We start from the raw sequence: 25,346 nt of genomic DNA on the forward strand, positions 1-25,346 counted from the left end.
CCATCTCACAGCTCTGTGAAAGGAATGATGTCCAAAAGGAGAGAAGAGTGTTTGCTCCAACATAGACTCATTTGAACTGCCGAGGATCCGCCTAGAACATAACCAAACCCCAGCAGCACTCTGCCTCTCTGGAGTCAGGGTGAGCAAGGTAGAACAGAGAGAAACCACTAGACTCAAAAGAAAAATACATCAGGACTTCCCTGGTGGTCCAGTGGTTAAGACTCCAAGCTCCCAATGCAGGGGGCCTGGGTTTGATCCCTAATCAGGGGAACTAGGTCCTGCATGCATGCCGCAACTAAGAAGCCCACATGCGTATGTAACTAAAGATCCCGCGTGCCGCAATAAAGACCCAGTGCAGCCAAAATAAATAAATAAATAAATACTTTTTTTAAAAAAAGAAAAGTACATCATGGGGTGGCTTCCCAAGGAAACCTCACAGATACCTGTAACATCTCTCTCGAGAAAAACGCACCTAACTGCATATACATATGGACAAGCAGACATTCATATGCATTCATGACCATACACACACACACAAAGACAGAAAATGGTTGTTTCTTTTATTCAAAATTCTTCATCATCTTCCCATCTCATTCAGAGTAAAAGCCAAATTCTTACAATGGTTTATAAGGTCCTCTGTGGTTCAGCCTTGGCTTCACATCTGACCTGATTTCCCGCAGGTCACTCTGTTCTGCACACATTGGCCTCCTTGCTGTTCTTCAAGTATACCAGACCTATTTCCACCTCAGGGTCTTTAAGTTTCAAAAATTTCCTCTGTCTGGAATGTGCCAGATATCACATAGCGCATTCCATCACCATCTTCAGATTTTTGCTTAAATGTCACCATCATTGTCAGACCTTCCTTGGCCACTCTATTTAGAATTGTAACCTCCACCTCCACTGATGCCCACTCCTGTCCCCCTTCCTTGCCTTATTTTTCTTCACTGCACTTTTACAATTTTAAATATTTTACCCATTTATTTATTGTATTTCATTAAAAGGTAAGCTACATAAAGCAGGGTTATTTTGGGGTTTTTTTTAATCTATTTTATTCTCTACAATATCTTTAGTACCCAGAAAAGTGCCCGACATAGGGAGTGCTTAAAAATTGTTCAACAAACAAATAATACACATTTATACACATATGATTACAGACACACACACACACGAGGTTGACTTCTTGTTGAATCTTGGATTTCAGGGTAAGCAGCTCTGCTCCAGGCAATGAGCAACTCAAATACTGAATTCTTCAGTTGCAGTTTCTTCCAAAGATAAAGTCTGTTATGTCACTAGATGCAAGCCTCCTCTATTGAAATATGAGTTTAATATATTTACATGGAAATCCTTCGTTTGGATTTTTTTTTTCTTCTGGAGTTTCTTGGGAGTTGAATAGGAAATGTATCTAATTTACACATAAGTAAATAACAGGTTTTGGGGGGGGCACCTTTTATACATTCAACAAATGTTAATTTCAGCATTTCCAGAGTTATCAGACACTGTACAAACAGATATTCTCTGGGGAGACAACAGTGAACAAGATAAACATGACATCTTCGTGGATCTTTAATGGGGGAGAATAAGCTTTAAAAGTTACACAAATTAAATAGCATCATCTAGTGGAGCAGACTGCTCAAAATTTATGTAATTCTGCCTCTGATCACCTCAAAATATAACGGCTGGGAAAAAAGTACATCTGAACCAACACTGTGACTTCTTGTTATGCTGGCATCATCCCCTTACTAGGCAATCATGTGTGATGTCATTCCAGATACAGAGTTGGCAGTTAGACTCTCCAAGGATAAGCAGACAACTGTAAAACACCAAATATTTGAAGAAAACTTCCACAATAAAAAAGAAGCATAAATCTAAACAACTAAAAAACTCATGCCTTGGAAAACAGTATCATAAATACAAGCAAACTTTAGAATAAGCAAAATAATTATTTCAGAACAGTTTCAGTCATATTGCAACCATGAAAAAAAAATTGGAGACAGACATCACACACAAAAAAAAGATGTCAGAAATTTAAAATGTAATCGTGAAACAGCTCAAAAGATTGGAAGAGCTGAATGAACCTAACTAAGCAGCAAATTAGTTCTGAAATTAGATAGTGGTGATGACTGAATAACATTGTGAGTATACTAAAACCCACTGCATTGTACATTTGAAAATGCTAAATGTTATCTCAATAAAAAGAAGAAAAAAAGAAGCAATGAGGACGAGAATGGTAATCTTAAAAGAAGTAGAAAGAAGAATAACGTTTTTAGAAATAGAGTTGATTATCAAAATCAAAAGCCAGTTCTTTGAAAAAACGAATAAACCAATCTCTAGCAAGAGTGATCAAATGAAAAAATGAATGACAAGTGGATGGTTATAGTGGAGATTTTAAACAGCCTTAGTGACTGCTATGAGGAGAGATAAGTACAAAATAGTAGGTTTGGAGAGTATCCATAGTCGGCAGCCCATCATATCAAGTCTGTTCTTTTAGGTCTCAGTTTCCATGCCAGCGATGGAGGTGGGCATCTTAATTACTGCATTCAGAAAGACACAGGCTTTCTGGGTCCCATGCATGTTGACTATCAATGGCCCTGAGGTAAACTGGCAAGCAGCTGAGTGATACTTGGGTTCATTCCAAGCAAGGAGACAAAATTCAGAAATACTGTGCTTTTACCTTGTTATTAATGGATTTTTTCCCTTTTTAACTTCTCAGGGATTTTATTCATTCAGGCAACAAATATTTATTGCACATTTACTCAGTTTGCAGAAATCCTGCCACCAAAAAAAGCACATCAACCTATTTTAATTCTATTTGCAGAAATCTGGTAAATTCAAACAGTGTGCAAATGTGTCTACTCGGGAGGAGTGTAATTGCACAAATAATCAGAAGTTTTCACATGCTGTTGCTTTCTCAGACTGCAGAGAAAAGGTAAGATAATCTTTAATTTCCTGAAGACAGAGTATTTTCATATTAATAAGATTTTGAAATGCACATTTTGGTTAAACATGAAAACTAAGACATAGAAATACTGTTTTATTATGACATAGAATTAAATATGACATAGAGCTAAAAATATTTGAATTTAAATGTCCCCAGACATGGTAATTAACCTCATCTGTAGAATAGAATAATATCTGCATTGCCTTGTTCATTTCACAGGTTCTTATAAAGATACACACACACACATGCTTATATCTATATGAAAACAATGTATAACCTGTCAAACGTTACACTAGATTATGGTGAATATTGATTCATTTAAAAAAGTATTGACTATCAAACGTGTATCAGGTTCTGAGAACATAGAACTTAAAGCTCAAGGTACTAGTGACAAAATAGAAGACAGTATAATATGTTGGTTAAGAGAATGGGTTCTGTGTCAAATACTTCATTCTGTTAGGCTCCAAACATTCAGACATATATCAAGTTGATGTTGGTATCTGCATTAGCTGACTTACCTGTGCACTTTGTATAACTTTCAAGTAGATCTATTTCAAAGGCCTTGTTGGACTGTATATGGCATTATTTTAAATTACTTTATACAAAGATAAAATCGCTTACTATAATATTGGGCATAGAGTCAGCAGTCAATAAACTATGAGGGTTGCTATTGTATACCTCCACAACTCCACCCTTGCTGAATTCCAGTATTTCTTGAGCATTTACTGTCTACCATGTACTGCTCTAAGGCTTCTCCATAACTTGTCTCATTTCATTTGAGGCACAGAGAAGCCTGGTAATTTGCCAAAGACCACATCATTAATATGTGATGGAGCTAGATTTGAACTCCAGAGCCTGAGTTTAATGAGTGTGGTTGAAAGATCATGACTGGGAGAGCAGCCAGCAAAAGCAAGAAGAACTACAATCCTGCAACCTGTGGAACAAAAACCACATTCACAGAAAGATAGACAAGATGAAAAGACAGAGGGCTATGTACCAGATGAAGGAACGAGATAAAACCCCAGAAAAACAACTAAATGAAGTGGAGATAGGCAACCTTCCAGAAAAAGAATTCAGAATAATGATAGTGAAGATGATCCAGGACCTCGGAAAAACAATGGAGGCAAAGATCAAGAAGATGCAAGAAATGTTTAACAAAGACCTAGAAGAATTAAAGAACAAACAAACAGAGATGACCAATACAATAACTGAAATGAAAACTACACTAGAAGGAATCAATAGCAGAATAACTGAGGCAGAAGAACGGATAAGTGACCTGGAAGACAGAATGGTGGAATTCACTGCCATGGAACAGAATAAAGAGAAAAGAATGAAAAGAAATGAAGACAGCCTAAGAGACCTCTGGGACAACATTAAACACAACAATAGTTGCATTATAGGGGTCCCAGAAGGTGAAGAGAGAGAGAAAGGACCCGAGAAAATATTTGAAGAGATTATAGTCAAAAACTTCCCTAACATGGGAAAGGAAATAGCCACCCAAGTCCAGGAAGCACAGCAGGTCCCATACAGGATAAACCCAAGGAGAAACACTCCGAGACACATAGTAATCAAATTGGCAAAAATTAAAGACAAAGAAAAATTATTGAAAGCAGCAAGGGAAAAACGACAAATAACATACAAGGGAATGCCCATAAGGTTAACAGCTGATTGCTCAGCAGAAACTCTACAAGCCAGAAGGGAGTGGCATGATATACTTAAAGTGATGAAAGGGAAGAACCTAAAACCAAGATTACTCTACTCGGCAAGGATCTCATTCAGATTTGATGGAGAAATCAAAAGCTTTACAGACAAGCAAAAGCTAAGAGAATTCAGCACCACCAGACCAGCTCTACAACAAACGCTAAAGGAACTTCTCTAAGTGGGAAACACAAGAGAAGAAAAGGACCTGCAAAAACAAACACAAAACAATTAATAAAATGGTCATAGGAACATACATATTGATAATTACCTTAAACGTGAATGGATTAAATGCTCCAACCAAAAGACACAGGCTTGCTGAATGGATACAAAAACAATACCCATCTATATGCTGTCTACAAGAGACCCACTTCAGACCTAGGGACACATACAGACTGAAAGTGAGGGGGATGGAAAAAGATATTCCATGCAGATGGAAATCAAAAGAAAGCTGGAGTAGCAATTCTCATATCAGATAAAACATACTTTAAAATGAAGAATGTTACAAGAGACAAGGAAGGACACTACATAATGATAAAGGGATCAATTGAAGAAGAAGAAGATATAACAATTATAAATATATATGCACCCAACATAGGAGCACCTCAATACGTAAGGCAACTGCTAACAGCTCTAAAAGAGGAAAACAGCAGTAACACAATAATAGTGGGGGATTTTAACACCTCACCTACACCAATGGACAGATCATCCAAACAGAAAATTACTAAGGAAACACAAGCTTTAAATGACACAATAGACCAGATAGATTTAATCGATATTTATAGGACATTCCATCTCAAAACAGCAGATTACACGTTCTTCTCAAGTGCGCACAGAACATTCTCCAGGATAGATCACATCTTGGGTCACAAATCAAGCCTGAGTAAATTTAAGAAAATTGAAGTCATATCAAGCATCTTTTCTGACCACAATGCTATGAGATCAGAAATCAATTACAGGGGAAAAAACGGAAAATACACAAACACATGGAGGCTAAACAATACGTTACTAAATAACCAAGAGATCACTGAAGAAATCAAAGAGGAAATCAAAAAATACCTAGTGACAAGTGACAATGAAAACACGACATTCCAAAACCTATGGGATGCGGCAAAAGCAGTTCTAAGAGGGAAGATTATAGCTCTACAAGCCTACCTCAAGAAACAAGAAAAATCTCAAGTAAACAATCTAACCTTACACCTAAAGGAACTAGAGAAAGAAGAACAAACAAAACCCAAAGTTAGCAGAAGGAAAGAAATCATAAAGATCAGAGCAGAAATAAATGAAATAGAAACAAAGAAAACAATAGCAAAGATCAATAAAACTAAAAGCTGCTTCTTTGAGAAGATAAACAAAATTGATAAACCATTAGCCAGACTCATCAAGAAAAAGAGGGAGAGGACTCAAATCAATAAAATTAGAGATGAAAAAGGAGAAGTTACAACAGGCACCACAGAAATACAAAGCATTCTAAGAGACTACTACAAGCAACTCTATGCCAATAAAATGGACAACCTGGAAGAAATGGACAAATTCTTAGAAAGGTATAACCTGTCAAGACTGAACCAGGAAGAAATAGAAAATATGAACAGACCAGTTACAAGTAATGAAATTGAAACTGTGATTAAAAATCTTCCAACAAACAAAAGTCCAGGACCAGATGGCTTCACAGGTGAATTCTATCAAACATTTAGAGAAGAGCTAACACCCATCCTTCTCAAACTCTTCCAAAAAATTGCAGAGGAAGGAACACTCCCAAACTCATTCTATGAGGCCACCATCACCCTGATACCAAAATCAGACAAAGATACTACAAAAAAAGAAAATTACAGACCAATATCACTGATGAATATAGATGCAAATATCCTCAACAAAATACTAGCAAACAGAATCCAACAACACATTGAAAGGATCATACACCATGATCAAGTGGGATTTATCCCAGGGATGCAAGGATTCTTCAATATATGCAAATCAATCAATGTGATACACCATATTAACAAATTGAAGAATAAAACCCATATGATCATCTCAATAGATGCAGAAAAAGCTTTTGACAAAATTCAACACCCATTTATGTTAAAAAAAAAAAAAAAACTCTCCAGAAAGTAGGCATAGAGGGAACCTGCCTCAACATAATAAAGGCCATATATGACAAACCCACAGCAAACATCATTCTCAATGGTGAAAAATTGCAAGCATTTCCTCTAAGATCAGGAACAAGAAAAAGATGTCCACGCTCACCACTATTATTCAACATAGTTTTAGAAGTCCTAGCCTCGGCAATCAGAGAAGAAAAAGAAATAAAAGGAATACAAATTGGAAAAGAAGAAGTAAAACTGTCACTGTTTGCAGATGACATGATACTATACATAGAGAATCCTAAAGATGCCACCAGAAAACTACCAGAGCTAATCAATGAATTTGGTAAAGTTGCAGGATACAAAATTAATGCACAGAAATCTCTTGCATTCCTATATACTAATGATGAAAAATCTGAAAGAGAAATTAAGGGAACACTCCCATTTACCACTGCAACAAAAAGAATAAAATACCTAGGAATAAACCTACCTAGGGAAACAAAAGACTTGTATGCAGAAAACTATAAGACACTGATGAAAGAAATTAAAGATGATACAAACAGATGGAGAGATATACCATGTTCTTAGATTGGAAGAATCAATATTGTGAAAATGACTCTACTACCCAAAGCAATCTACAGATTCAATGCAATCCCTATCAAATTACCAATGGCATTTTTTACAGAACTAGAACAAAAAATCTTAAAATTTGTATGGAGACACGAAAGACCCTGAATAGCCAAAGCAGTCTTGAGGGAAAAAAGCGGAGCTGGAGGAATCAGAGTCTCTGACTTCAGACTATACTACAAAGCTACAGTAATCAAGACAATATGGCACTGGCACAAAAACAGAAATATAGATCAATGGAACAAGATAGAAAGCCCAGAGATAAACCCAAGCACCTGTGGTCAACTAATCTATGACAAAGGAGGCAAGGATATACAATGGAGAAAAGACAGTCTCTTCAATAAGTGGTGCTGGGAAAACTGGACAGCTACAAGTAAAAGAATGAAATTAGAACACTCCCTCACACCATACACAAAAATAAACTCAAAATGGATTAGAGACCTAAATGTAAGTCCGAACACTATAAAACTCTTAGAGGAAAACATAGGAAGAACACTCTTTGACATAAATCACAGCAAGATATTTTTTGATCCACCTCCTAGAGTAATGGAAATAAAAACAAAAATAAACAAATGGGATCTAATGAAACTTAAAAGCTTTTGCACAGCAAAGGAAACCATAAACAAGACGAAAAGACACCCCTCAGAATCCGAGAAAATATTTGCAAATGAATCAACGGACAAAGGATTAATCTCCTAAATATATAAACAGCTCATGCAGCTCAATATTAAAGAAACAAACAACCCAATCCAAAAATGAGCAGAAGACCTAAATAGACATTTCTCCAAAGAAGACATACAGATGGCCAAGAAGCACATGAAAAGCTCAACATCACTAATTATTAGAGAAATGCAAATCAAAACTACAATGAGGTATCACCTCACACCAGTTAGAATGGACATCATCAGAAAATCTACAAACAACAAATGCTGGAGAGGGTGTGGAGAAAAGGGAACTCTCTTGCACTGTTGGTGGGAATGTAAATTGATACAGCCACTATGGAGAACAGTATGGAGGTTCCTTAAAAAACTAAAAATAGAATTACCATATTGACCCAGCAATCCCACTACTGGGCATATACCCAGAGAAAACCATAATTCAAAAAGACACATGCACCGCAACGTTCACTGCAGCACTATTTACAATAGCCAGGACATGGAAGCAACCTAAATGCCTGTCGACAGACGAATGGATAAAGAAGTTGTGGTACATATATACATTGAAATATTACTCAGCCATAAAAAGGAATGAAATTGGGTCATTTATAGAGACGTGGATGGATCTAGAGACTTTCATACAGAGTGAAGTAAGTCAGAAAGAAAAACAAATATCGTATATTAACGCATATATGTGGAACCTAGAAGAATGGCACAGATGAACCGGTTTGTAGGGCAGAAATTGAGACACAGATGTAGAGAACAAAAGTATGGACACCAAGGGGGGAAAGTGGCAAGGGGCGGTGGTGATGGTGGGATGAATTGGGAGATTGGGATTGACATGTATACACTGATGTGTATAAAATGGATGACTAATAAGAACCTGCTGTCTAAAATAATAAATAAAATTAAATTAAATTAAAAAATAAAAAGATCATGACTGGCAGGGAGAGGGCCGTTAAGGGATTTGGGCAAGACCCAGTTCATGCAGTATCTTAGGGTATATGGGTTGGCCGAAAAAGTGTGGATACCATAATAGCAAATTCCTGTGAAAAAAGGCCGACAGAAAGTCATGAGTTTTGTTACCACAGTCTTTGTGCACTACTTTTGGAGTTCACAGTGATTCTACTATAAGACAGATTTTTTTTTTTTATACTCTGAGAAGGCAGAAACCCTCAGAAGCACATTTCATATAGAATAGACAAATTCTTGGGAATACATCTATTCATTCTTTACCAGGAAATGAAGAGTTAGTATTGAATTTTCCAAATTTACATTCATTCTTGGCATTTGCATTTTAGGTTCCTCGTTTTAAGTTTCCAGTTACACAATATCCAATTTCTTTGAAAATTTACAGTGAGGATGGACATATCCCAGTGGAAACTCCATACCTGGTTACTGTGACTGAAGTGAATAACAGGGAAAACTGGAACCTAAGTAAGGTTTGCTTTCTTCTACAATTATTACAGCTATGCGTACTATTGTTATTATGTAGAGAAGTGGTTTACAAAACTGTTTACACAAAAGATAGCCGAGAGTTCTTTGGAAAAGAAGTCGAATCAGTTGTCATGTTGCTGTTCACGCTGCTTCTATCATCTCACACTTCTTTTTTTTTTTTTTTTGACGTATAGGTGATTTACAATATCATGTTAGTTTCAGGTGTACAGCACAGTGATTCAGTTATACATACATATATATATTCTTTTTCAGATTCTTTTCCCTTATAAGTTGTTAAAAAGTATTGAGTAGAGTTCCCTGTGCTATACAGTAGGTCCTTGTTGGTTACCTATTTTATATATAGTACTGTGTATATGTTAATCCCCACCTTCTAATTTATCCCCTCTCCACCTGCTTCCCCTTTGGTAACCATAAGTTTGTTTTCTATGTCTGTGTGTCTCACACTTATTTCATCATCACTTCCAGTGACCTGGACTCAGAGCCATTATGTAGATTAGCAGCAAAAATGATTGAATTTGTGCTACACGTTGGTCTGGTGTCTCCTTTCATTGCTTTTGCAATGTTATGAAGGAAGATATAAAACGTGTTGCCACATTATCTATAAGATCTATCTTCTAATTATATGAGAAAAGTTTCTTAAATATTTTATGGTAAAATAATTGAAAGGATGCAGAAGTATTTCTAAATAAGTAAAATGAAATCTACCACAATTCAGTTTTACCTCAAATATATAATTTTTTGTTGCACATTTGTGTTTGTTCACGAATGTGTACTTTTAAGGAGATAAATAGGTAGATAGATTGATAGATCAATAGATAGAGTTAAATGAAATTTCCAAATGTTATCAAACATCCAGACATTTGGTATTCAGTAAGAGTCTTACTCTGCCCAACATATGCATTTTTGAATTGAAAAATTGAGCAAAGAGAATTAGTAAATATTTTGCTTTAACTAACATCCTCATTTTCTGTGGTGTGCTGGAGCCTGCTCTTTTTGAGCACTGATTGTTAAATATTCAAGCATATGGCATACTGGTTGTTAAACCATTCATTGCTTAAAATTAGCCATGATGATATTCACATCCTGTATGGAGAAAAGGGAACCCTCCTACACTGTTGATGGGAATGAAAATTGGTGCAGCCACTATGGAGAACAGTATGGAGGTTCCTCAAAAACCTAAAACTAGAACTACCATATGACCCAGCAATCCCACTCCTGGGCATGTAACCCAACAAAACTATAATTCAAAAAGATACATGCACCCCTATTTTCATAGCAGCACTATTTGCAATAGCCAAGACATGGAAGCAAGCTAAATGTCCACGGACGGATGAAGAAGATGTGACATATATATATATATATATATATATATATATATATATATATATATATATATACACACACACACACACACACACACATACATATATACATACACACACACAATGGAATATTACTCAGCTATAAAAAAGAATGAAATAATGCCATTTGCAGCAATGTGGATGGACCTAGAGATTATCATACTAAGCGAAGTAAGAAAAAGACAAATATCATATGATATCACTTATGTGTGGAATCTAGAATATGACACAAATGAACTTATTTACAAAACAGAAACAGACTCACAGACATAGAAAACAAATTTATGGTCACCAAAGGGGAAAGGAGGTGGGAGAGGGATAAATTAGGAGTTTGAGATTAGCAGATACACACTACTGTATACAAACTAAATAAATAAATAACAAGTCCTACTGTATAGCACAGGGAACTATACTCAATATCCTATAATAACTTAGAGAAGAATATGAAAAATTATTTATATATATAAATATATATATATATAACTGAATTACTTTGCTATATACCAGAAACTAACATAACATTGTAAATCAACTATACTTCAATTAAAAAATTCACACCCTGAAAATTGGCAAACGCTACAGTCGGAGCTTTTTTTTTACCCCTCTAGATCCCATGTACCTTTACACCACTGCCATTTCTAACCCCCACACTACATGTGTGGTTTTAGAGAGAATTACAAGAAGATAGGAGTAACTGATCACTTCTTTCAGAAAAGATTTAAGTGGTCTTATTGTGGAACTTCTCTGCTACCTTACTGGAAATCATTTACCAACTGCTAAGGTAGTCCTGAAATTATCTCATTGCCAAATACCCAAAATATCTGCAGGTCAGGATAGTCATAAGCATAGGGCAGGAAAGAAAGGTCAGCCTGAACTAGGGTGGTAAGAGGTCATCCTTCTTGACGATGCCCCTGAGAAGATGCAGTGTCAGATGCTAGGCCTAATTTCCTCTAAATATATTCTCCACAGAGTCAAGCAGAACTAAAATTATGTATAATTTAGCCATGTTGTGGAGTGGAATCTTTCATTGTACCTTACTGTATTTAAGAAGCTTTACACAGAATGCGAAAATAGCATACATGTGCTTAAAATATACTTTGTGTAATTTTAGAACACACTGTGCCAGAAAATGTAAAAAAAATGAAGGACTACTTAGAATCGATTCTTCATGCTCCAGTGTATAATCCTTTAGGCCTCAACCTAAGTATAAAGGTAAGTTGACAGCATTTTTATTTTTCCTGTTTTGAGTTTACATAAAACCTGTATGTCTTTGGTTTTAGTTTTAAAGGATAGGTATCCGTGAATGGTGGAAAGAGCATCGCTATTTGGAGTTTATTTTTCCTCCATTTCCCGTGATGCTATTATAATATTTCTAAAGATATCTGAATGTTGAATTTAACATTAACTTACCATTTTTTGAGCTAAAATGCAAGACTAATAGATTATCAAGGTGGAGCAGAAAAGGTGTTTCCAAAAGTTAGGGGGAAATGGGCTCAGTATTCTTCACCTGGAGATGTACAGACACATGTCTTCTGGGTTCAGCTGCCCCTAAGAACACATCAAGTTGACATAATCTAGGTGATTGTTGTGAAAGCCAATAAAAGTTAGGGGACATCTCAAAACCATGAATATGTGGATTAGCCCAAAGTACTCATCAAGGCCATGTTAGATTTTATGTTTCTGTTTCCTCATTCAAAAAGAAAAAAGTGTCAGCTATCGAATCCCTCTGTTTCTAACTCTTGTCCTTCTCCCTCCATTTTTATTTTGATACATGAAGTATATGCCCAAGAACCTTAGAAAAGAGGTTGGAATTTTTCTATGCAGAATCTGTAGGGAAAGTGGCCCCAGTGTATATTTTTACTTAAAGGAACATACATGTCAATGTTGCTAATGCCTGGTGTGTTTCTTCCACAGGGCTCTGAGCTCTTTCACTTCAGAGTGTCTGTTGTTCCGGGGGTCTCGTTTTGTAACTTAGGTGAAGAATTTCAGGTATAGTGAAGGCACAGGTATCCAGTGGTATCCAAGGGAGTGATGGCTGGGGATGTAATATGACAGGCATCCGTCCAGGAGATACTTAAGAGAAAAAAATGGCAGAATTTGTATGATAGACAAGACCTGGAGATGGGGGACCCTGGAGACTGGTGGTGACATTATCAGCAGTGCTGAAGTTAGGGCCCTTGATAGGTTGCAAGACCAGTTAATGCTGGGAAAATTTTAATAAGTGCCTGTATTTGTTTTTGTTCCCTCTCCACCTTCCATATTTAGCTTGGTTTTCTGACACAACCCCCCACCCCGCCAACTCCCCACAGAGACCTATGTCTGTAACACTTTAGTTTCCAGTATTACCCTCCCTTTGGTTATTTGCATTGTAACGGTAGAGTCTTAAATACTCCCAAAGCCGTCAAGATCCAAAAGAATTGGAAACCAAAATCAGTCTCTCCAAATCATCCTATGATGTTCAATGACTCATTTTTGTTTATTCATGTAATGATATCTGCTGCCTGTGGCGGGTGGGAAGGAATAAGGATTTGATTAAATTGATTAATGGCTCATTCATTGTCAAATACTGGTACCACATTATCAAAAACAAAATCTCTTACTCTCTCTTTTTTCCTTTTTCTATCCTGGCCCTGCCTCAGTAATGAATCTGCACAACTGTGGTGATGGGTGCCATGGCAGCAATGCAGACATCTAAGACCCTGAGAAAAAATCCATCCCACTAGATCTAGGAAAAGAAGCATCTGTCATATGAGGAGCATGAGAGAAAATCCCCATTATTTTTCTCTCTTTTTTCTCATCTCTTTGTCCCAAGGTCAGCCCCAGTTTCATGGAACAGCACAGTAGTACAGAAGGCTAAAACTCTAATGAATCCCAGCTTTCTTCCCAGAGGACTAAGGAAAAGGGCCTCTAGGAGTAGAGAGTGTGGGGGAAATCCCTAAGAGAAGAGAGCTGGAGGAGGAGATTCCTAATTGTGTATATGTACTAGTGCAAGTACCAAGCAGCACATGAGTAGAACACACCTAAAGAAGCTTAGCAAAGGCTTCAAAATAAAACGACAATATAAACACCCACTTAAGTTCCCCTAAGTGGCAAAGGAGACAGGAAGACATGATAGCATAGCTAAGGCTTTTTTTGAAAACTGAGCAGACATTGGAGCCATACCCACAGACAGTAAGGCATTACTTGTGATCTGAATGCAACCAGTGTGATTGACTGCTGAAACAGACAAAAAATTCAACATTTTCCAGAGAATTTTTAACAGGACCCAAAGTCTCTAAACATAATATCTTAAATATCCAGGATACAATCCAAAGTTACTCAGTATACCAAGAATTAAGAAAATATAAGCAATTCAGGGAAAGAAAAGACAATCAGCAAATGATAGCAAATGGAATTATCAAGACAGATATTTTAAACCAGCTATTATAACCATGCTCTAGGTAAAGGCAAGCACTTTTGAAATGAATGGAAAGGGAAAGGAAGAAATTCTCAGCAGAGAAATAGAAGCTATTTAAAAAAAAAAAACCCAATGGAAATTTTAGAACTGAAAAATACAAATATTTAAAATTTTAAAATCACTGGATGGACTCAATAGCAGAATGGGTATTGCAGAGAAAAGAATCAGTGAATTTGAAAATAAATCAGTAAAAATTCACCCTGAAGAAAAAAGATTTTAAAAAGAATAGCCTCAAGGATCTATGCGACAGTATCAAAAGGTCTAACATTTATGTCACCAGAGTCCATGAAGGAGAGGAAAAAAGAGATTAGTACAGGGAAAAAAAAGAAGAAAAAGCTGAAGAAATTAAGGCTGAAAATGTCCTAAATTTGGTGAACACAAAATTGACAAATTCAAGAAGCTTAATGAATCCCAAACAAGTGAACTTAAAAAAAATCATGCCTAAACACTACACCTGAATGCCTAAATCATAATCAAACTACTAAAAATCAAAGACAAAGAAAAACAGCCAGAGAAAAACACTACATGTAAGTGAACAACAATTTGAATGACTGCTGATTTCTCATCAGAAACCACAGAAGAAGAAAGTTGTACAACATCCTTAATGTACTGGTGACAGTTGTAGTGTAGGGAAGAAGGACTGTCAACCCAGAACTCTATAGCTAGTGAAAATATCCTTGAGGAATGAGGGGGAAATAAAGGTCATTTTCAGATGAAGGAAAAATAAGATAATCCACTGTAGGCAGAACTTCTTTGAAAAAATGCCTAAGGAAGTTCTTCAGGCTAAAAAGAAGTGTCAACAGAGAGAAACAAAGCTTCAGGAATGAAGGAAGAACCACGAAAATGAATACAAGAAAAATAGGAAGTGATTGCATAGTTAATAAAGGAAGAGAATCATTAAGAAACAATAGAAAAAGACAAAGGTTCCTGAAATCTACTTTTGCAAGTATCCTGAAACAATGGAATGCAAAGCATGATCTTGGATTTTCTCTCATTCTAAAGGACATTATTGGAATCATTGATAAAATTTGAGTAAAATCTGGAGATTAGATAATAGCGTTGTCTCAGAGTTAATATCCTGGTTTTGATAACTGCACTCTGGTTAAGTGAATTCTTTGCGTTAAAGAAGCACAAATTGAAGTATTTTGATGATAAAAAGACATTGTGTCTAGAACATACTCTTTTATGATTCTGGGGTTCAACTCTTTTTTTAGACATGGCATGGAATATTTAGATAATCATAGAAGATTGGGAGGGAAACATTTAAGAAAAAACTGTTTTCAAGAACTTTAGAGATAGCAGTTTAGCTGGAGAACGCAGGATTCACAGGTGATAGAGGTTTCTACTCTTAGAAATATAATAGACGACTTAAGCTCGTGAAATTTTTATATTTTCTGATAAGGTGACTGAAATTTTGTTTTAGGCAGAAATGGGTAAGGAAGGCATTCTGGGTGGAAAGAATAACAGCAGCAAAGATACAGATATAGGAAGTCATAAAGCAATCTCTTCAATAGTAGATCCATTTGGCTGGAATGTAAGGTTATATATAAGAAAGTGGGTAGGTTAGGGTCCCATTGTGGGAGACCTTGAATGTCCGAATGAGAACTTTGGAACATTCCTGTCAACAATGAGAAACTATTAAACATTTTTGAAAAGGGGTGTTCAGGGATGAGCACATGATCCTACGCCTGCCCAGTCAGAGTGAATCACAGGACTTTTGCTCAAAGTGCTGGGACATGGACTTGCTCTTTCTTAATGACATTGAACAAGGAAGTTTGCAGCCCCAGGAGCTACTGTCAGCCATAAGGACTGTTGGGACTATGGAGGGAGTTATCCAACACTGAGGAAGCAGAACAGAGAAAAAGATAGATTATGATTACAATGGGTGGTTTCCTCTGGCTCTTCCTAACTTTAGCATAGAAAAGAAAATTCAGTTTTGAGATTACAGGTAGCGCACAATTGTCTCTCTCATTTACCACAAACAGACTAGATCATTCTTACAAAGCTAATTATCCAACCTCCTCTGATGGGCCACCTTTAAAAGAAAGATTTTTGGTATCTTGTAGCACCATATTGAAAACCACAAGTAGCATATCATATCCAATATGTAATATTTGTCTATCAAATCCCCAATAATTCCAGTAGCATTGGGCACATTGTCTGAGCCTCCAAGTACAATAGGACATGGTTAAACCAGCTGGTCCATTACCGTGAAGATAATTATCTTCCCAGATTGGAAAGCACAGTTTCTCACTGCTTTCCACACCACTTGGCCAGATCCACCTTCTAAATTCTGTTGCTTACAATACTCCATTTCTGGTACCAGTTCTATATAGTCAAGATTCTTCTCGTCACAAATGAAGCAATCTCTCTTTGTTTAAAAAAAATTTTTATAGACAGACTGATGTTTTATAAAGATTAATCTGGCAATGTTATTATGTCAACATGGATTGACAGCATGGAAAGCTGTTAGGGGAGCTTATTTATACAAAGTGAGGTATTAAAACTCACAATAGCAGTAACAAAAGTGGAATAGAAAGAATGAACGTGAGAGAAATTATAAAAGAATTCATAGCTTATGGGACTGTTTCTTAAAAACCAGATACATCCTTAGGTCACTGGGAGGATGGAGATACCTTTAACTTGATCTATACCCTAAAGCAGCTTTTTAATCCTTTATCTTGTCCTGGCATTTTCCCACATTCCTGCCATCCTGTTTTCATTCATCTCTACTTTCTTCTACCTCCAAAGATGATCTTCCTTCCTACTTCACTGGGAAAACATAAGCTTGAACCACCTTATTCTCCATATGCCCCCACTTCTACTTATAACATCTATGGCACCCATCTTTGCCTCTAGTCTCAGAGAAAAAGACGACTCTGTGCCTCTGTCAATGATCCTGTCTCCCCTCCAGGAACTTGTTTTTATTAATTAGCCATTCAGGCAGAGGAAACATTTTGAATCTACAGAAATTTCCCAATGTCAGCACTTGTACAGAGGATTTCTAAAGAGAGGATAGTTTGGAAGAGCCCATGCTTATTCCCTCTACCTTGAATGTACCTTCTCCTTCTTCTCTTATTCTTCAAGACCCAGCTCAGGAAGCACATTACCTGATAACGCTAAGCAGTTAGGCACTTCTAAGCATGTTCCCACAGCACTTTACCTGTTCCTCTGTAACTGAACACAGAATGTTTTCCTGCTGTGTAAGTGTTCTATCTGCCCGCCTCTGCCACTAAAGACATAGGATAAAGGAATAGGATATAAATCGAATTCCTATTCCCTGTGTATCATGTGGAAATTCACCACGTGTCAAATTGTCAAGAGACTGTAAGCTTTGTGGAAGCTAAATATCTATATCAGTCTGGACGGAATGTTGCTAAATGACTAACAATGTCTCCACCACTGTGGGAATCATGTCAAGTTCAGCGTTTTGAATTACTGGGTTCAGAAAGCTTAAAGACTTTGCTTTTTCTGTTGCAGATTTATGTTGACGAAGCCCCTCTGCCATTTCCAGGACACACACTTATTGCCCTCGCAGCAGCTGTACTGCTAGGGGGATTAATTTTTATAGCATTTATGTTCCAAATACGTAACATCCACCCATGGGATACATGCAAAAAATTGATGAGGACAAACAATGTGAATTCAACAAATATTACTGCTAATTAGCTGGCTCATCAACTGAAAATCTGAATAGTGAACAAATGGTAATCATAATTTTCTCTTTATTTCCTAGTTTCATTAGACAACTCCTAGAAAAAAATATATTTAAATGTTAATGTAAAAACTAGCTAAAATACTATAGAATTACCATGTTAACTCAAATTGCTATTTGTCAACATGTTTACCATTCCATTCTCTTATTTTGAATACATGGAAAATTTCTTATGTCAACACTTATAATAGAGGATTTTCCTTGAGGTTTTTAGAAAAATACAAAATGATAACCATCTCTGTGTGGAATGGGTTTTCTGTATTTTTCAGCTTTTGTTGACTGGAGCCCATTCTGGGCCTTGCCCTTTTCAGATTGGAATATGAGTAGAATGCAATCCTGCCTGGGAAAGATAGGTGATAAAGGAGGCTCCTGTCCATGTGTGCTTTCAGAGCCTCATGGAAATTAAAGATGAAACCATTTGGGTTTCTTGAGGCAACTTCAAAACCAGATTGTAACACCTAAAGAGAATGAATTGTGACCCCATCGTGGGGTTGGACGAACACGGGGTCTGGGTGAGGTACTTATTTACAAAACTACATGCAACATGTAGAATTCCAAAAGATTCACCTCTGTGTACTCTCAGAGCACCTGCCCCCAGGTAGTCAGAAGATGGCCAATGCATTTGGAGATCAGAGAGTGACACCCTCCTGGAAAAGCTCAGGAGGAGCCGCATCTGCTCTTGACAACATAGGGAGAGGCTAGGCATCCGGTCCAGGAGAGCCCAGCTCTGAGAACTGTAAACCGTGGCCGTACCTGTGTATCATGAAAGTTCTTTTGAGAGGATAGTGGGCAAGGTAGATCCAACAGTTAGACTCCGGAGCCAGACGTCCCAGGTTTGCCACTTCCTAGATGTGTGACCTGAGCAAATTATTTAATTTCTGTGTGCCTAAGTGTTTTCACCTCTAAAATGGGGATAATATTAATACCTACCTAATAGGGCTGTTGTGAGGGTCAAATGAATTAATACATGCAAAGTAATCAGAACAGTGCCTGGCTCTGTGAATACTCTAAGTGTTAGCTGTTGTTGTTAGGTTGTAAGTGATAGAAAGCCATTTTGTCTAATTATAATAAAAAGGGACATTTATTGGAAGGATACTAGAAAAGCCAGATACTAGATAAAGCCAGAAAATCAAAGCAAAATCTGGACAATCAGTTCTTGTCCATGGGGAGGAATGAGAACCATTCTGGAGACCTAGGAAAACAGGAGTTTGTCAACACCTCAGAACATCACTTGGGCCAGGGCTCTAGAGATAAAACATGGCACAGAAGTTAAAAGTGTAAGCTCCAGAGTCTAACAACCTGTGTTTCTTCTTTTAATAAACTGTCTTTTTAGAATAGTTCAAGATTTACCGAAAAGTTGTGAAGGTGGTACAGAGGGTTCTCGTATAACCCACACGCATTTGCCCCTAGTATTAATGTCTTACAGCCTGGTTTTTATCTAGCTCCATCACCTACTAGCTGTGTGATCTTGGGAAAGTTATTTAACCTAAGATTCTGTACTGTGGTCTATACATGTCATCTTTTGGCTATTTGAGCATGTAGATGCATGCCATGTACACATCTGTCTTCCTGTGTGTTCAAAGATGCCCCTGCTAAGATAATTCATTCTACATGTAACCACAAATTCATTCACCTCTTCCCCCAAAAAACACCATCCAAGGTCATATCTAATGATGGGGTCCAGAAGTAACGTCACAGAGCCACTGTTCTTGGGAGTCCAGAATCTCTAGGTGCTATCAATTTCTCTTAATTTCGGTTGAAAAGGAGGAAATGGTGATGATTATTAAACTTTAGCAAAAGTCAAGAAATGTGAATTGTTTATGACCCTGTAACTAACACTAAAGCTGGCATTAGATTTCTCTCTCCACCACACATTCCATGTGCTGCCCTGCCTCTGAACAGCACCTCGCCTGATTAGGATCCTTTGCCCAGCAGAATGAAATGTCTTCATTTGTGAAGGATCCAAGCCTTTGGTAAATCTGCCCTTTGGTAATCAGATATCTATTACTCTGTAAGTTACTTTCCATTGATTTTTATTTTTTCCATTGATTTTTTTCCATTGATTTTATCCATTGAAGTTTACCAAGGATATCCGGGGTTATCCTCGGTAGTAGAAGTTTGTGGCCTTGGATCCACCCAATTAATCTTGGTCCTCAGTGTGTTATAGCATCTCTATTTTTCCTCAGTAAGGTTGATTATCCTCTTTTGTGCCTGTTTTCCTAATACACCAGGAACCAAAAATGGCTACATGGCTGTCTTGGTTTCCAATTCAGTGGGATCATTATTGCTTTCACTGGTATTTCTACATTGGTGAGATAGGCCACTTGATTATCAGAGCTCAAAGTTTAGAACACAAAAAAACAAAAATTTTGGTAGGTTTATTAAGTGAAATCTAAAAATAACCATTCACTCTCCACCCCTTATTTCCCAGATTAATGTGTTCTAGCTAGCAAACATCCCTGTATACTGGGGATTTCCAACATGGAACACATATTTCATCCAGCCAGAGAAATCGCAGTGTCCAAGAGACCACTGTGCATGAACGTTCAATAGGCTTCCTTATATCATAAGACCACCTGTTTCTGGATGAGAGAGTAACAGTAATGCAATTAATCCCCAAAACATCCTGTAAATCCCCAGAACAGTAATGCAAAAAATCCCCCAAACATTGCCTCACTTCTTTTTATGAAGTGAGTTGAGGATAGGGCCAGAGGCAAATTGTGAGGGATTAAACTGTTTAGAGTCCCAACGTGCTGAAAAGATTATTGTGTCTCCCTATGGGTAATTAAAATTTTAAATGTTTGATTATAACACAGCACTTAAATATATGTGGAAATTAGAGTAACTTCTTTCCAGATTTTCTGATTGGAAAATTCTGAATAGGGCTTCCCTGGTGACGCAGTGGTTAAGAGTCCGCCTGCCAATGCAGGGGACACAGGTTCGAGCCCTGGTCTGGGAAGATCCTACATTCCACGGAGCAACTAAGCCTGTGTGCCACAACTACTGAGCCTGCACTCTAGAGCCCGCAAGCCACAACTACTGAGCCCTCATGCCACAACTACTGAAGCCCGCATGCCTCGAGCCCATGCTCTGCAACAAGAGAAGCCACCGCACTGAGAAGCCCGCATACCGCAATGAAGACCCAACGCAGCCAAAAAAAAAAGATCCTAGTTCCCTAAGTTCAGGGTTCCTTTCAGGTAATGCAACTCACCATATGTGCACGTGTCATCTGGCCCACTTTGTGTTGCCCTGGGGCTCAGGGTGCTGCAAAGATGCTAATACTCTGGCTACTGCTGTTGTTGAAGGTAATAAACAGTCCTTTGTTTTGTCTCAGGTGTCTTCTGTCCTCACCCAGCATTCCCAGAACTACCTCATTAGTTAACAAGTAGGATAAAAACCTCAGATCCTTCACAGTTCTTGACACAAACAAGGCTTAAATTTGTTCACAGGTCTGCTGGGTCATGAGAGAAGAGTAACCAATTTGTACTGCAGCCTGAATTGGGCTAGGGCCCACTCAAACCTGTCCATTTTTGAACCAAAATTATTAGAGCAGGAATTCTAAATGGTATGCGGTATGTACGGCCTCACATTTCCAGATGTTGTTTGTCTTCGTGGTAGGGAATGCGTGGTGCTCTGGCCTGTTCTTTACTTTGGAATGGGAGATCCTCACAGGCTCCATAATACTGAATTAATCCAAACTTTGCTACAGCATATTCTTATCAACTTTGATCTTCTATCTCATCACACATGAATCTTACCAAGATGTCTTAGGAAGTTGTTTCTTTATGCTCTTCAGGTCCTTGCAACATAATGTCCTATTGCATAATGAAGTGATCACCTTGCTCCCCACTAGACTGGGACACAGAGCCAGACTGGCAGAATAGTAACAGTGTACTGCTACCCAGCCAGGGGAAGGCCTGTGCTTGACATGGAGCAATATGCCAGGGCCCTTCATGGTTGTCTCTGTACCATGATTACTGTGCCCACTCTGCTGTCACTATAATGAGCACACAGGGTGTAGTCATCTTAGGCACCTCTCATTTCTATCAGTATCAGGGATCCAGTTTCCAACTGTGTCATCTTGAGAAAGTTATTTAATTTCTCTGTGTCTCAGTTTCTTTGCCAATATAATAGTTGTTACTTGCCTCATTTGATTCCTTGGGAATTGAAGGAGTTAATATATGTAACGTGCTTAGAACAGAGCCTCGACCCTAGAAAGTGCTGTGGAAGTGTTAGCTATTATACAGGGAAAGACAGGGAGCACATCTTAAAAGGTTCAGATGCTTCTCTTATCAATCTGCCCCTAATGACAAGAAAGGGGAGAGAGACTTCTGGGTGCTGTCAGTCTTTGAACTCTTCTCTCTCTGCTGGGTCAGGTGCTTTCTGGCCTTTCAGTGTCACCTAGCGTGGTGCAGGTATTGGGCCAGATTTGCATTAGTCAGTCCAGTCCCTTAGAACCCCAGCCAGCAGCCTTAGCTAGCATATCAAATACAGTATCACTATGACAATGAATTGAGAATGATCACATATTATATTCTTCAATCTTTGGTCAAACATTTCAAAAGTCCTCGTCCATAAAAATTTCCTTGGAGTTTTAACAATGAAATGAACACATTCTATAATTGGCAATTCTATGGTGTAACTCTTTTCTATTCTGATTATGCTTAACACTCTCCTGCTTGAGTCAGAATCCACCATTTGACAAAAGGACGGATTTTGAGATTTCGTCTACAAAGGGAGGCACATCAGGAAGTGGCAAAGATTTCACTGAGGGAAGAATTTAGATGATACTTGGTTGGCCGAGCATATTAGTCAGTTTTTACAGCAGTGTCAACCCTCAAACCCCAACTCTCAGTGGCTTGTGACAACAAGCATCTGTTTCTTGCTCACCGGTCTCTGGATCGGCTCTGCTGGTTCTGCACCCGCTAGATCTGCCCCACATGTCAGTCATTCTGGAACACAGGCTAAAGAGCAGGGCCCACCAGGGCAGCTCTTCTAATGGCACAGGTCCAGACACAAGAGACCCAGCCAAACCATCTGAACTATCTGAAGCCCGTGAGGGATGTACATCACGTCTGCTCATATTCCATTATGAGATCAAATCACATGGCCAAGCCCAACACCGGCAGGACAGGGATGGTTACTACTCTCATTCTAGACGTCAAGTATTAAGATCTCACTCTTACCTCATTGCTTTGATCATCTATTGCTGTGTAACCAACTCCACAATTTAGTGACTAAAAACAGCAACCATTTTATTTGTTCAAGATGGTAGCCTGGGCTGGACTTGGCTGGGTGACTCTGCTGGTCTTGCCAATGGTCCCTCTTGCACATCCTTCAGCTGGCACGTTGGCTGGGGGCTGGGCTCAGCTGGGCACCTGATTTCTGAGCTTCTTTCTCTCTCCAGGTAGTCTCAGGGCCTCTCCCTTTTCCACATGGCCTCTCTATGTAGCTTCTCTACCAGGGTAGCAGGACCTCTTACATGGCAGCTCAGGGCTCCTAAAAATGCAAAAGGGGAAGCTGCCACACTTAGGCCTAGTAGTGGTACAACACCATCCACATTCTATTGGCTAAAGCAAGTCACCAGCCTAGCCCAGATTTAAGGGAGGAGGACTGTGCATGATCGTGCATATCGAGAGATGAGGTTCACTGAAGGCCACCAATGCAGCAGACTTATCAGAAAGCACCCTCCTCCAAAGGAAGAAGTTGAGGTTCCTTTGTATGCTGGGGCTGGAACGTCCAAGATGGCTTCCTAACTCACATGTCTGGCTCCTCCACTGGGCTGGCTGGAGCAGCTGGGGTCTGTCCAGGAGGCATCTGTCTTCCTACTCACAGACTTGTAGTATCATGGTGATTGGATTTCTTACATGGCGGTTGGCTTCCCCCAGAACACAAAGGTGAGAACTGCCAGGTTTTCTTTAATACTAGGACTTCAAAATCTCAGAATATCAACTCTGCTTCATTCTATTGGTCAAGGTGGTCCCAGGGCCAGCTCAGATTCAAAGGCAGGAGAAATAAACTCCACCTCTTTTGAGTGGCAAGGCGACATGACAAAAGAACCTAAGGGTTGAGAGGATCATTGTAGTCATCTGTGGAATTGTAATCTGCCACTTTGATGTTCATTAAAGAAATCTACTTGGGCTGTGAACTCAACTGGCAATCTACTTCGGAAATCCTCAAAATCAGTTCTAAACTGGGTTTTCATTGTCTCAACTTTTGGCCACAGCCATGAGAGCTTCATTCAGAAGGGTCACAAGACAGTTCTGAGGAAGACTGTTTTGTCTATATCAATATTATTGGGATTTGAGTCTCTCAGCACCACTAGAAGCAAACATCCTAACCTAAGTTCCAACATGCCTCTTTCAGTGGTCAACTAATATCCACCCCCTCCTCCTGCCCAACCCCATCTCATGTCACACTCAGGGGGTCCATGACCCTGAACTAACCCAGGCAGCTCCAGGCCACAGCAGCAGGAGTTCTTGACTGACCTTCTGACATGCTACCATCAGGTGACTAAACTCACCACAAATACACACACCTACAACTTCCATCTCGGGTCTCTGATTCAGGTTAAAAGTCCTCAGCAGGAACCTGACTGGCTGAAGGTGTCTAAATCAGATGGTTATCCCTAGATTAATCAGCCATGGCCAGGGACAGGGTCATGCACCATTCCCAGAAAAGGAAAAACCATTGATTAGCTTGGCAATCCCTCCAATTGGTGAGGAACAAAAACTTGGTTGCAGCCTATGGAGAACAGAGAGGATGACTGAGCATGGTGAGTGTCAGTGACTGAAACATGGGGGCACTGGGCAAATTGCAATGCAATTCAGATGGAAAGGAAGGGAAAAGAGCTGGGATTGGTGGGTGACTGGACAAGGCTGGAAGGGTCAGCAAACACTCCTGCCACCTCCAAACAAGCATGTGTGCTCCAACCCCATCGGCCCCCTCCATGCCTTTGGTGGTAGATGCCAGCCAGTGTTATTAGAATCTCTGCCTGTCTTGGAGTTGGGAGCCCTCCCTACCACCCCCAGCTCGCCCCACAGAGCCTCTTGCCAGCCTCCTCCTCCCTGCCAGCCTCCTCCTTTTTCATCCACGATCATTTGACCCATCATTCAAGGCCCAGTTGAAATATCTCCTCTACTTAGAAATTCTCTCCCAACTTTCTTTGGTAATGAGTTTTTCTTTCCTTTGAGTAGCATAACACTGTGCACATTTCTAGGTCATCACCCCTATTAACCTGGTTCTGCTATTTACATACTTTATCCTCTGCACTAGGTATGGTGCTAATTTTCTGTCACATTTCTTTTTAATGCCTGTCCAGTATAGTGACTAATACATGGTCAGCGTTCAATAAG

At 38.7% G+C, this 25,346-nt stretch overlaps 1 protein-coding gene across 1 annotated transcript in view; it reads left to right on the forward strand.

Annotated features, from left to right (window-relative positions):
- The window catches only part of CATSPERB (cation channel sperm associated auxiliary subunit beta), a 150,604-nt gene that overhangs the window by 115,203 nt on the left and 10,055 nt on the right, over positions 1 to 25,346 (forward strand). Inside the window, exons 23-27 of the mRNA XM_068547781.1 lie at positions 2,816 to 2,926; positions 9,302 to 9,437; positions 11,931 to 12,031; positions 12,734 to 12,808; positions 17,757 to 17,915. Coding sequence (XP_068403882.1) covers positions 2,816 to 2,926; positions 9,302 to 9,437; positions 11,931 to 12,031; positions 12,734 to 12,808; positions 17,757 to 17,915 — 582 coding nt within the window. The remainder of the gene's footprint in view (positions 1 to 2,815; positions 2,927 to 9,301; positions 9,438 to 11,930; positions 12,032 to 12,733; positions 12,809 to 17,756; positions 17,916 to 25,346) is intronic.

Source organism: Eschrichtius robustus, chromosome 1 (assembly GCF_028021215.1).
Source record: "Eschrichtius robustus isolate mEscRob2 chromosome 1, mEscRob2.pri, whole genome shotgun sequence".
Lineage (NCBI taxonomy): Eukaryota > Metazoa > Chordata > Mammalia > Artiodactyla > Eschrichtiidae > Eschrichtius > Eschrichtius robustus.